General features: G+C 40.8%; 1 protein-coding gene across 4 annotated transcripts in view; it reads right to left on the reverse strand.

Moving 5' to 3' along the window:
- Positions 1-13,898, reverse strand: part of LOC118372846 (netrin receptor UNC5C-like) — a 343,833-nt gene extending 329,935 nt beyond the window's left edge. For 3 of the 4 annotated variants that reach the window (XM_052458145.1, XM_052458144.1, XM_052458142.1), the window contains exon 1: positions 13,371-13,898. In XM_052458145.1, the coding sequence (XP_052314105.1) occupies positions 13,371-13,491 (121 nt within the window). In that variant the 5' untranslated portion in view covers positions 13,492-13,898. The remainder of the gene's footprint in view (positions 1-13,370) is intronic. The other variant, XM_052458143.1, reaches the window with a different exon arrangement.
- Positions 13,899-14,413: the final 515 nt, after the last annotated feature.

Below are 14,413 nucleotides of genomic sequence, written 5' to 3' on the forward strand. Positions count from 1 at the left end.
TCTCACTAACCTCTATTTCTTTTACACACTTTCTGATCAATCTTGACATACGAGGATGAGAGTGTGTGTGTAATGCGTGTGTGTGCCTCTGCATGTGTGGTTAGGCCTCCACACTAAGTTTCCCTTCACTTAAAAAATGACAAACTCTGTCTGGTAGTTTGAACAATATAGATTCCAGTAGCTTTTCTCTCCAATAAACAAAGCTCAGAAGACACACACTAAAGACTAGGGGGAAAGAGGGAGAGAGAGTGAGATACTCCATGGGTTGTGTTTAGTTAGATTGGGTTGATTTGATTAGGATCCCCATTAGCCGATGCCAACGGCAACTTTATAATACGGCTCTGTATAATACTGTAAGTTTCCTTGAATTTGTTCTGGACCTGGGAACTGTGAAAAGACCTCTGGTGGTATAGTGGATTAAGTGCGTGTGTCATTTAGGCTTGGACGATATCCAGATTTCCATACTATCATACCATTCTTTTGCCATCCTGAGAGTTACGCTATCGCCGGCATACCATACAGGGGTGCCACAAATGAACGAAAAAAAGCTCATTGAGCGTCGATTACCAGAATGCTAAGAAAATTAGCACAAGTAATAGCTAAATCACATAGACGCTGTTAGCTAAATGCTAATTAGCGAAAACGAGCATAATTTAATTGCAAAAACAGGCTAAAGCATAGCTAGTAGCTATGGAATGTCATGTTCGGTAAGTGTGGACATTTACAAGCGAAAGTGAAGGAGAGAAATTGTGCAACTGAAAAAATGTATGCATGCTTTTCTGAAGGAAGAGAAGCATGTGTACATGAAGCATAAGGGGAAAGTACGAAAAAAAGGAAAAGACGCTAGTAGAGAAAAATGGCAGCTCATCCAGAGCTCTTGGACATCTCAAACACGGCAGAAAGACATTCTAAGACATCTGATGGCAAACATTTAGTAGTGAATTGCATACAGTGTAACTTTGTCACCTCATGCGCCTTGCGCAATAGAGACTCGCCAATAGATATAGAACGCAATGGACTCACCACCTCCAGCTTTCTCCTGTTGTGCTATTTACAAACAAACAGGTGACTGGCTCAACTTTTCAACAGAATCGGCAGACTGAATACACCCCTAATCACAGGCAAAAGCAGTTCACTATCATAGCAGTTAAATCGTTGTATAATTCCTTCTCGCATCTATGAACTGTCCTCCTCTCACCCTTTCTCTTCGATTGTGGACTTCAGTGCACAACACATCAGCTGGCTGTGACTAGGCGAAATAACCTTTCCAAGCCAAACCTTCATATCATGAATGCTAACCGCTACACACAGCCTACACCGTTGTCACTATATTAGCTAACATCAAGTCAACATAGCTACTAGAACTACTAAAACCGCTATAATCATGCAGTACACTGTACAGTTAGTAAGCAGTTTAGTAGTTACACCGGCGGGCCCCGGTGGCAATAAATTAATAAAACCAAAAGCTTACCTTGACTTGGAAGAGTTCCAGTGTTGGATAGCCATAGCCAGCTAGGTGACATAGCATCCCTCTCTGTTTGAGCCGGGTGTTTGAGTATGCTAAACTTGCTAGCTGGCTGCATTTTCTAGCTAAGTAAGTGAAAGTTAAAAAGAAAATGAAATATAGCAACAGTTTACATACGAATATAGTCGGAAGTTTACATACACCTGAGCCAAATACATTTAAACTCAGTTTTTCACAATTCCTAACATTTAATCAGAGTAAAAATGCCCTGTTTTAGGTCAGTTAGGATCACCCCTTTATTTTAAGAATGTGAAATGTCAGAATAAAAGTAGAGAAATAATTTATTTCAGCTTTTATTTCTTTCACACATCACATTCCCAGTGGGTCAGAAGAATACATACACTCAATTAGTATTTGGTAGCATTGCCTTTAAATTGTTTAACTAGGGGTCAAACGTTTCGGGTTGCCTTCAGCATAATTTCCACAATAAGTTGGGTGAATTTTGGCCCATTCCTCCTGACAGAGCGGGTGTAACTGAGTCAGGTTTGTAGGCCGCTTTGCTCGCACTCGCTTTTTCAGTTCTGCCCAAAAAATGTTCTATTGGAGGTCAGGGCTTTGCGATGGCCAATCCAATATCTCGACTTTGTTGTCCTTAAGACATTTTGCCACAACTTAGGAAGTATGCTTGGGGTCATTGTCCATTTGGAAGAGCCATTTGCAACCAAGCTTTAACTTCCTGACTGATGTCTTGAGATGTTGCTGCAATATATCCACTTAATTTTCTTTCCTCATGATGCCATCTATTTTGGAAGTGCACCAGTCCCTCCTGCAGCAAAGCACCCCCACAACATGATTCTGCCAACCCCGTGCTTCACGGTTAAGATGGTGTTCTTCTGCTTGCAAGCCTCTCCATTTTTTCCTCCAAAACATAACGATAGTTATTATGGCCAAACAGTTCTATTTTTGTTTCATCAGACCAGAGGACAGTTCTCCAAAAAGTACGATCTTTGTCCCCATGTGCACTTGAAAACCGTAGTCTGGCTTTTTTAGGGTGGTTTTGGAGCAGTGGCTTCTTCCTTGCTTAGCGGCCTTTCAGGTTATGTCAATACAGATTTGTTTTACTGTTTTACTGATATAGATACTTTTGTACCTGTTTCCTCCAGCATCTTCACAAGGTCCTTTGCTGTTCTGGGATTGATATGCACCTTTCGCATCAAAGTACTTTAATCTCTAAAAGACAGAACACGTCTCCCTCCTGAGCGGTATGACGGCTGTGTTTTTTTTTTTTTTAATTGTACCTTCATTTAAACAGGCAAGTCAGTTAAGAACATATTCTTATTTTCAATGACGGCCTGGGAACAGTGGGTTAACTGCCTGTTCAGGGGCAGAACGACAGATTTGTACCTTGTGAGCTTGGGGGTTTGAACTCGCAACCTTACGGTTACTAGTCCAACGCTCTAACCACTAGGCTACGCTGCCGGTCCCATGATGTTTATACTTGCGTACTATTGTTTGTACAGATGAACGTGGTATCTTCAGGTGTTTGGAAATTGCTCCCAAGGATGAACCAGACTTGTGGAGGACTACAATTTGTTTTCTGAGGTCTTCGCTGATTTCTTTTGATTTTCCCATGATGTCCAGCAAAGAGGCACTGAGTTTGAAGGTAGGCTTTGAAATACATCCACAGGTACACCTCCAATTGCCTCAAATTATATCAATTATATATCAATTAGCCATCATTTTCTGGAATTTTCCAAGTTGTTTAAAGGCACAGTCAACTTAGTGTATGTAAACTTCTGACCCATTGGAATTGTGATACAGTAAATTATAAGTGAAATAATCTGTCTGTAAACAATTGTTGGATAAATGACTTGTGTCATGCACAAAGTAGATGTCCTAACCGACTTGCCAAAATTATAGTTTGTTAATTAACAAGAAATTGGTGGAGTCGTTGAAAAACAAGTTTTAATGACTCCAACCTAAATGTATGCAAACTTCCGACTTCAACTGTATCTCTCTCTCTCTCTTCTCTCTCATTTTTGAATAAAATAATTTGGTCAAAACTGTTCAACTATTGTTTTTATCTCTCTTTTAGTCAACTACTCAACATATTTTATGCACTGCAGTGCTAACTAGCTGTAGCTTATGCTTTCAGTACTAGATTCATTCTCTTGTCCTTTAATCGGGTGGACAACATGTCAGTTAATGGTGCAAGAGCTCTTATAGTTTGGAGAACATCCTCCAGAAGGAGTCATCATTACTGTGTAAGTCTATGGAAGGGGGTGAGAACCACGAGCCTCCTAGGTTTTGTATTGAAGTCAATGTACCCAGAGGAGGACGGAAATTAGCTGTCCTCCGGCTACACCATGGTGCTACTCTACAGAGTTCTGTTGATTCCACTGTAGACCTTAATTGCAAACAATGTTATTTGTTGACGTGAATATATTTAGCATAGTTTTATCTAAAATTGATCACATTTTTAATGTTTCACTATTTTTATTTTTATAAAATTCATTGAGGAAGATGGTCCTCCCCTTCCTTCTCTGAGGAGCCTCCACTGGTACCACCCAAGCCTTTGTCATTGCTGTCTGTAAGTTTACTATGCAAACCATTTGGAATGTAACACCAAGGTAACACCATGTATTGAGTCTCATCAACTTGCTCAATAGCCACACCATTCATTACTAGATTCAGCTGAGGTCTAGAACTTAGGGAATGATTTGGACCAAATTACAATGCTCATAGTTTTAGAGATGTTCAGGACCAGTTTATTACTTGCCATCCCATTCTATACCTGACTGCAACTCTTTGTTTAATGTTGCAGTGATTTCGCTAGCTGTGGTTGCTGATGCGTATAGTGTCAAATCATCACCATACATCGACACACAGGCTTTGTTTAATGCCAGTGGCAGGTGATTGGTAAAAATAGAAAAAGAGTAGCGGGCCAAAAGTTCTGCCCTGTGGTATACCACACTTTAAATGTTTAACATTAGATAGACTTACATTAAGGAAAACCCTCTGTGTTATATTAGATAGATAGCTCTGAAACCACAATAAGGCAGAGGTTGAAAGGCCATAACACATACGTTTTTTCAACATTTACATTACATTTACATTACATTTAAGTCATTTAGCAGACGCTCTTATCCAGAGCGACTTACAAATTGGTGCATTCACCTTATGACATCCAGTGGAACAGCCACTTTACAATAGTGCATCTAAATCTTTTAGGGGGGGGGGTGAGAAGGATTACTTATCCTATCCTAGGTATTCCTTAAAGAGGTGGGGTTTCAGGTGTCTCCGGAAGGTGGTGATTGACTCCGCTGTCCTGGCGTCGTGTGGGAGTTTGTTCCACCATTGGGGGGCCAGAGCAGCGAACAGTTTTGACTGGGCTGAGCGGGAACTGTACTTCCTCAGTGGTAGCATAGTTTTCAACAACAGGTTATTATTTATTTCAACCAATAGACTGATAGGAGCAGTATGTATGTTGAGTGGCCGTCTCTATTAGCATCCGGCAAGTCTGTTGTTAATTTGTTTACAGACAAATAGCATTGTATTTGGTCAAACATATATTCTTACAACAGTTTGCTAAGAGCTGGCAGCAGGCTGTTAGCAACACTTTCCTCTAGGCTCAGATTAAATATATGACAGATAGGAGTGGCTATAGAGTCAGCTACCATCCTCAGTAGCTTTCCATCTAAGTTGTCAATGCCAGGAGGTTTGTCATTATTGATCAATAACAATATTTTTTCCACCTCTCCCACACTCTCTTGACAAAATTCTAATTTACAATGGTTTTCTTTCATTATTTGTTTTTTTTTTAATGCATGACTACGATGGCTCACTGTTGTTGGCATTTCCTGCCCTTAGTTTGCCCACTTTGCCAATGAAGTAATCATTAAAATAGTTGGCAACATCAAATGGTCTTGTGATGGATAAGCCATCTGATTCGATGAAAGATGGAGTTGAATTTGTCTTTCTGACCATAATTTAAAACAACCTGGTAGGTTGATTAATAACCTGAACCAGATTACAGATGAGAAGCCACCTCTAGAGCAGAGAGCTTGATGAAAATCAATCAATATTCAGGTCCCCAAGAAAGTAGAAAGTAGATCACTATTTAATTAAATATCTCTATTTGTAGCAAACTTTAAAATAATTCAATGTGGGGATCAATGTTCCTCTCAAATGTTTTAGGCACTGAGCAAATTTCAGGTCTTGAACCACCTTAGTGATCACTGTGATCGTTTTCACTTCAAATGGTCAAAAATAAACAAATAAAAAAGCTTCTTAGCAAAGAGCAATTTCTCAAGCAAAAATGTTGCTAGGACTGTCTGGGAGTCGTCTGAGTTGGGAAGGGAAAGCTCTCCCCACTTGGCTGAGAGGTTTGGAACTCTTTCTTATTGGTCTTTTAACCTTTTGTGACTAGGGGGCAGTATTTTCATTTTTGGAAAAATAACGTACCCAAAGTAAACGGCCTATTTCTCAGGACCAGATGCTAGAATATGCATATAATTGACAGCTTAGGATAGAAAACACTCTAAGTTTCCAAAACTGTAAAAATATTGTCTGTGAGTATAACAGAACTGATATTGCAGGTGAAAGCCTGAGAAAAATCCAATCCGGAAGTGACTCATGTTTTGAAAGCTCTGTGTTCCAATGCGTCCCTATTGAGCAGTGAATGGGCTATCAACCAGATTACTTTTTCTACGTATTCCCCAATGTGTCTACAGCATTGTGACATAGTTTTACGCATTTATGTTGAAGAATACCCGTAAGTGGCTACATTGTGTAAGTGGTCACCTGATGGCTCTCAGAGTGACTCTCGCGTAAAATACAGAGGTAGCCATTATTCCAATCGGTCCTACTGAAAAAACAATTGTCCTGGTGGATATATTATCGAATAGATATTTGAAAAACACCTTGAAGATTTATTATAAACAACGTTCGCCCTACAAAAATAATATTTTGGGAAAAAAATGAACATTGGCTATCTAACTGGGATTCTCGTGAGTGAAAACATCCTAAGATCATCAAAGGTAAACTATTTAATTTGATTGCTTTTCTGATTTCCGTGACCAAGTTACCTGCTGCTAGCTGGACAAAATGCTATGCTAGGCTATCGATAAACTTACACAAATGCTTGTCTAGCTTTGGCTGTAAAGCATATTTTGAAAATCTGAGATGACAGGATGATTAACAAAAGGCTAAGCTGTGTCTCAGTATATTTCACTTGTGATTTTCATGAATAGGAATATTTTCTAGTAATATTTATGTCCGTTGCGTTATGCTAATTAGTGTCAGTCGATGATTACGCTCCCGGATCCGGGATGGGGAGTCACTAGAGGTTTAACTAATTTACCACATGGTGACATCACCATGGAAGGCTAAAATTCCCTACCACCAAAACAAGCTGAAATGTCAGGCAGTCTTTTTAAACAGCTCTTACACCAAAAGGGCATTATCATCATTTTCACAATTTCACATTATCATTCCAACATAATAGTTTGGAAATATATATTTAAAACAAAGAAACATCACGTTTGGACTGCACTGGGCCTTTAAGTTACAATTTCAGACAGTGGCCAATAGACATTTTTGGCTATTTGAGTATAATGTAGGCCCATCGGAGTGGCCTATCAACAAAACCAATGGAGCAAATGCCATAACATTTTCACATGGATTTAGATGTTGACTTCTATGACATTGCCTACAATAGCCCATATGTGGTGTACATTCCATGAGACTTTAAAAACATCTCTTTATAAATATAATAAATGATCTGTAACACAATTGGCCAAATAGCAGACTGGAAATTGCATTATTGAAACCACTTAACAACATTTAATTAATTGCTATCATTATTATTACCATACAGAGAATCATACAAAAAATGGATGCTAACCTCTGCCTTCAAGCCAGTCTCAAAATAGGACACTGCCCCTTTAAGATGAAAAAAACTGTTTACATGACTCTCTTTTCAAAGACAGTTAGAAGTACACATTTTGTGCTCTTGTAGGAAGCAGTCAATCCCCATTGCTATAACCAAACAAGTAACTCACTAACTAGCTTAAGAATATCAACAAATGAGCACATGTGGTTACACGCAGCTCTGCTCTGTAATCCAAAATAGGCATTCTAGGTTACTCTTCAACGGAGGGTGATGGAAAAAACGCTGGTGCCCGTGAAATAGAACAAGGCTACTCCGATATGCTTCTCAACCTAAAACAAAATCCCCACTGCAGTTAGATGTGCTTTTCTGCATTGAACAAGACTGTTATTGTGTTGATTAAATACCACTGTCCACAGTTAAGATAACATTGTATATGTTTAAAGCCAGTGTACATTTTATTGAAGTTCAATCTCGTGCACCTCTGCGCAGGCTGGCAATTCTTCTGTGTGGGCCTGTTCCAGGAGCTGCACTTGGCCGTCCGCAGTTTAGAAGGAACATTGGTGGGGATTGAACTTGATCATAGTAAACATATTTTAGATCCCTAAATGGCCTTACATTTCGGGGGGTTTGATTGTTCTGGCGTTCATAATAGAAAAAGGCGTTCGAGGGGAGACCAGGGCTTTTGGCACTGCGAGGTTGCTACATAGTAGCCGACCAGCAGAGATGAAGTGCTCCAGACCAGACACTGGGGGCTTGATTAATATGGGCTATTTTTAGCCCTTTCCTGGGTAGCTTATCAGTGTTAGACATAATATGGAAAAGAAGAAACAAAGCAACAACAAAAAAACATTATTCAGCAGCCCATCAATCAGTTGGTGTGTGTGTGTGCTGTGGGGTTGAAGCTACGAACCCATAGTTTGTCCTTGAACCTCAGGAACTTGACCACTATCTGCCTGGACCTGTTACTTGGGCCGGTGGTGGGTTTTCCAATCCTGTAGTCGTACTCCACCTCAATCTTCATGTGGCCCATCTTCAGTTTCTCAATGATCATTTCCCTCTCTTTGTCCTCAGACTGCGTCCAGGTTTCACGTGGAGATTCTGCAATTCCTTCCACACCAATGTTGGTCCCTTGAGATAATCTGATTTCTCCATCATTGTTATCATAGATTCACATACAGAACTGATGTCCTCTCTCAATGAATTACAGATTGTTGTCATCTTGCTGTTCTCCTGTTTAAACTAATCAAGCTGACCATGGGAGAACTGTAAAATGTTCTTCAAGTCCTGGACCTCTCTGGTCAGATCGTCCATTCTTTTATGAGTTGACTCCACCAGTATTTGGACTTCATGCTATTTTCTTGTTGTTGTAACAACTGCTTGTCAAACTCTTTTTGTTTAAAAGATCCTTCACCTGTGATAGAGACACTACTGTCCTCAACAGTACTCCCACCAGCTTTGGTCCTTGTCATGGTAGCAACGTAGGCTACACTTTTACTCCTCGCAGTTCCAAAAAGGATAGGTCACAGGGCAGATGGAAACCACAACAAAAATCAGGGATTCAAACAGTCACACTCCCCGGACGATCCGTGGTCCTAGCCGCAAGGGCTGTGGGCTGTCTAAAAGCTGCTAAGGAAATCTGGCTAACTTGAGAGCTAGCTAACGTTAGTTAGAAGCTAGTCTAACGTCTGCGTCAACAAGGGAACAATGAGCTACTTCTCTGGAGCAAAATAGACCTGCTATTCTTCCCTGTAACACAGAGAATGTCCCACACCTTAATATGATGTTATATGTTGACAATTATTTTAAAATAGGTTAATTCATAGTCATTTTGAAAAAGAAAGACATGAGAAAGATGCATCTTTCAATGCATGTCACCGGAACTGCTACAAGTGGAGAACTACATGTGGAGAGCTACACGTGGAGAGCTACACGTGGAGAAGCACAGTGAGGATCATTGCCTATGCACAGTGTCTGAAAAGGACAGAGGGGCTAAGTTGGCGTCACACTGCTCTTCGTTATGAAGTATCTCATGTATCTAATAGGCCTTTAATTTAAGTAATAATATAGTTAAATCTTGTTAACACATTTGACTTCTGTTTCTATATAATTGTGTAATTCCATACCTTAGTGACAGCAGGGTGTATGTGCTGGGATGTATTTGAAATAGGCCTATACGTTGATTTAGCTATGCACTGTTTGGAGAACGATCCAAGATAAACCCTCTCTTCAACGGCCTCTTCTCGCTCATCCTCAGCTCATCTGCATATTCAAACAGTCCCAGAGTGATAGCTGGCCAGCTGGGAGTAGAGGGAGTGGGAGCCCTTCCAAATGGAAGATCCAGTCTACTCTCTCTCTCTTTCTCTCTCTATCACACTTTCTCTCTGCTGGAATCAAGCTAGGGGGATTACCTTGTCAAGAGTACAGGTTCAAACATAGACTAATAAGAAGAAAAGCCCGTTTAAATTCACCATGAGGAGCTACCATCCCGAGAGTCTGTCCCATACTATCAAGTATATCTTTCAAAAAATACCCGTGGCTTCCTTACACTCCTCACTATCTAAAAGAGAAAAGCACCCGGATACTGCTGTGCAGAGCAGGTGTGTTTGGGTAAGTGAGACACTGTAATCACCAAACGGGTGAATCTTTCTGAGCTGAAGAGACTCTCCAGTGATTTGGAAATGTGCACAGGCAAGTCATCAGTGTCCAAAAAAGGCAGGGCCATTAATTAGCCCCAAACAATGTTCTCCTGGCTTATTGACTTCTTAATGTACAGGGAACGACCTGGTTTGTGTTCCCACTCCAGTCAATGAGACAGGCCTCTCCGGGGTTCTGGAATGACCATTATGTCATCCTAGCCCTGCCCTTCAGAAATCAGAGCTGCACTGTATATCATCCTTCGTTTTCTCCTTTGCTCATTCCTCATTAACTATGTAGGAGACTGTGATCCCGGGGCTGGGACACAGGGCTGGGTATTGGGTTGAGGCTGAGAGCTGGGGCTAGGTCTGGGGCTGGTAGTTGCTGGGAGCTGAAGATGGGTCTGGAAGCTGGGGCTTGGGTTGGAGCTGGGGCCAGGACTGACTGAATGTGGGTTGATTTTCCCTGTATGGATCATCTGAAATGATGGTGTTGGGTCTGCAATTTGAAATGGCAGGCTACTCTTGGAATGAGCCAGAGCATGAAGGGCGAAAGAGTGACTTCCAAACCACTCAGGGAAAAAAATGTATCCTTCCTCCTCCAGCTGGGTCTGTGTTACTAAAGCCCTGAGTTCTGACTCAGAAAAAGTGAAAAATCATTATTACATTATGTGTGCATGGATGTGTTTTGGATTTTCACATAGTACATGCACGATAGGAAAGAGGCCACCCACCTGCCTCCTGAGGAAAAAAACACATACATACAGGAATGCACATTCAATGCACCCTAGGGGATAGTTTTATACCCTTTTTTGTTTGACAGACAATCCAGCTATGTAGGGAGTCGATTTGGTAAATGGGTTTGGGTGTTCTACACTGCTATTTACTGTGTGATAACACCTTAAAAAGCATAGTTTAATATACATCTGTCTCTGTTCCTAATACTGTAATAAAATGTCAGACGGCATTAAAAGAATGATACAGGCCGTCACAAAAAAATTGGAAATGTATATTAAACCAATAATGCCTTCCAGTACTATTGTTGACCGATGACTCTGGCCTCAGCATTGTACCACTGTTCAGATAACAGCAGGTGAATAACCAAGGACAACAGATGCGAGGAGCAACTCTCCTGACGGATGAGGCAGTGATCTATAACCCCGAACTTCACCATCCTCTAAAAAGGAGTCAGTGAGGGAGGGAGGGAGGGAGGGAGGGAGGGAGGGAGGGAGGGTGGGGGAGGGAGGGAGGGAGGGAGGGAGGGAGGGAGGGAGGGAGGGAGGGAGGGAGGGAGGGAGGGAGGGAGGGAGGGAGGGAGGGAAATGAAAGGTGATGAAAATCCACAACAATAGGAGGCAACATCATATGTCACAACTATATACTTTAGTATAAAAGTCTATGAGTGCATTACAATCCAATGATAAGATTGATCTAACCCATTTTAGCAACAATATGATACATGTGGATAAAGCATATGACAAAAGATAAGCCCCCACAGGCAGTTATTAAACTGAATCTTTGCTGATGGGGTTAGAGTAATAAGTAAGTTAAATCAAAATATGTTCAATTGCTGTATTAAGCATACAATATAAGATGGCAGCCAGAGAAGCTTCACTATCAGATAAGTCTTTTTTTATAAAGTCTCATATAAAAGATATCCCGACCAGCACACTGTGATCCTCACACAGGGTTGAAATCACAGTGTGAGAGAGAGAGAGAGAGAGAGAGAGAGAGAGAGAGAGAGAGAGAGAGAGAGAGAGAGAGAGAGAGAGAGAGAGAGAGAGAGAGAGAGAGAGAGAGAGAGAGAAATGGGATAAACACCAAATTGAGACTCAGCATGCAGAATTCTGCAAAAAATATCCTCAGTGTACAACGTAAAACACCAAATAATGCATGCAGACAGAATTAGGCCGATACCCACTAATTATCAAAATCCAGAAAAGAGCGTTGAATTCTAGAACCCCCTAAAAGGAAGCGATTCCCAAACCTTCCATAACAAAGCCATCACCTACAGAGAAATGAACCTGGAGAAGAGTCCCCTAAGCAAACTGGTCCTGGGGCTCTGTTCAAACACAAACACACCCTACAGAGCCCCAGGACAGCAACGCAGTTAGACCCAACCAAATCATGAGAAAACAAAAAGATAATTACTTGACACGTTGGAAAGAATTTACAAAAGAAATTGTGCAAACTAGAATGCGATTTGGCCCTGAACAGACAGTACCCAGTGGCAGAATACCTGACCACTGTGACTGACCCAAAATTAAGAAAATATTTGATTATGTACAGACTCAGTGAGCATAGCCTTGCTATTAAGAAAGGCCGCCGAAGGCAGACCTGGCTTTCAAGAGAAGACAAGCTATGTGCACACTGCCCACATAATGAGGTGGAAACTGAGCTGCACTTTCTCAACTCTTGCCAAATGTATGACCATATTAGAGACACATATTTCCTTTAGATTACACAGACCCACAAAGAATTCGAAAAACAAATCCAATTTTGATAAACTCCCATATCCACAATGTGCAATCACAGCAGCAAGATATGTGACCTGTTGCCACAAGGGCAATCAGTGAAGAACAAACACCACTGTAAATACAACCTATATTTATGTTCATTTATTTTCCCTTTTGTACTTCAGCTATTTGCACATCATTAAAACACTGTATATAGACATAATATGACATTTGTAATGTCTTTATTATTTTGGAACTTTTGTGAGTGTAATGTTTACTGTACATTTTTTATTGTTTATTTCACTTTTGTTTATTATCCATGTCACTTGCTTTGGCAATGTAAACATATGTTTCCCATTCCCCTTGAATTGAATTGAGAGCAAGAGAGAGAGAGAGAGAGAGACAGGGAAAAACAAAGAAAAAGCTTGTGATGATATGACTCAGGTGTCGCTTAAGCTTCCCAGTCTTTCATAATAAAACAGCAACAAAACTGAGCAGAGATTGGTATGGTCAACCAGGACTATGCTTCATTGAAGCTGTGTCATTGTAATGCATAGCCTGACACATTTTAAAAACGTTGATATCCACCTCATTCCAGTAGTCCACAAGAAACAGTAATTGGAGGGGGGAATAGCCCAGTGCGTATGGTGTGCCATCATAGACATGACATTTTAGCTACATTTTTCCATTCCAAACTATTTGCGACTCGAGGCTTTTTTTCGTTGAGGGCATAAAGTGGCAAGTGTAAACCATTTATTTTGATGTAGGCTAACCATTATTTTTTTGTTGCGAAAATCCAGCCTACAAATGATCTACTTTTTGATGGCAAAGGCAGCACAACTGGCCATCCGGACAACACTCGAACACTCGAGTGCTCGAGCATTTTTCTGCATGCAGGTATGGCTATAAATTCGATAGTTTACCTTGAGAAGCTCCGATATCCACGAGGGCAATTAGAAAAAACAAAAATATGGTGATCATCTTCAATAGGTATCCCGCGACTCCTCTTCTTCCACTTCTAGCAGTTTGTCCACTGTACCCCATGACGAGGAGTCAAAAACTCCGCGATGAATCAAGTCCAGTGGCTATCAAATGCCGTTCCAAATTACCACAGTCCTTGTAGCAGAGGCAATGGAAACATTCGGAGCCTCAAATGTAATGAATAGAAAGGGAGGAAAATTGATAGAGAATCAACAAATTCCAGGACTTCGGTGAAACAGTTTTGAAATAAGACAGATATTACATTGGCTTTATATGAAGGTATGCATGAAAACCTCTGAAATTACCGTTTGCTCTGTTCACTTTAATATTGAACTGGTCTAGCTGAATCTATGGGCCGATGTCTTTTTGATATGTAGTTCATGTTCCGAATCTGAAAATTCACAAAAGTCCTCCGTAACTGTCTCTACCGCGCTCCTCACTCCATCAAGCCAGAGTGTGCAACCTCAGTACCGAGTCTAGCGCACTGATCGACTTTAATCAGAGAAGGCTCCGTCTCTATACTCTGCCGCTTCAACCAATCCAAATACAACGGACTCATGTCTGTGGATGCCATATCAAAACCCGGCCTGGCGCTTCGGAATGGATGATATTGATGGACTATAGACGGCTGAGTTGTTATAGCAACAAAACTGCAACTTTGGAGCAAAACAGACTGACTTGGCTTAGAATCAAAGGATTGTTGACAACATGTCAACTATATTTCCTTTCCAAATGTTTATTGAAAACGTAAATAGATTAGTACATGAGCACTTGTTGGTTCTCAAATACATTATTACTGTTGTTGGTTAGCTAGCTAATACATTTTTGCCATATTAGCATAGACATGACATGAGTCAAAACACCTCAAAGTAACAAATGATATCAATAACAAGATCTAGCTGAAAGAGACACCTCCCCACATGGTAGCATCTTCTCATTGTTGCTAGCTATCTAGCAATCCAGAGTCATAACAACAAATGGCTCG

The sequence above is a fragment of the Oncorhynchus keta genome, chromosome 12 (assembly GCF_023373465.1).
Source record: "Oncorhynchus keta strain PuntledgeMale-10-30-2019 chromosome 12, Oket_V2, whole genome shotgun sequence".
In the NCBI taxonomy this organism is placed as follows: Eukaryota; Metazoa; Chordata; class Actinopteri; order Salmoniformes; family Salmonidae; genus Oncorhynchus; species Oncorhynchus keta.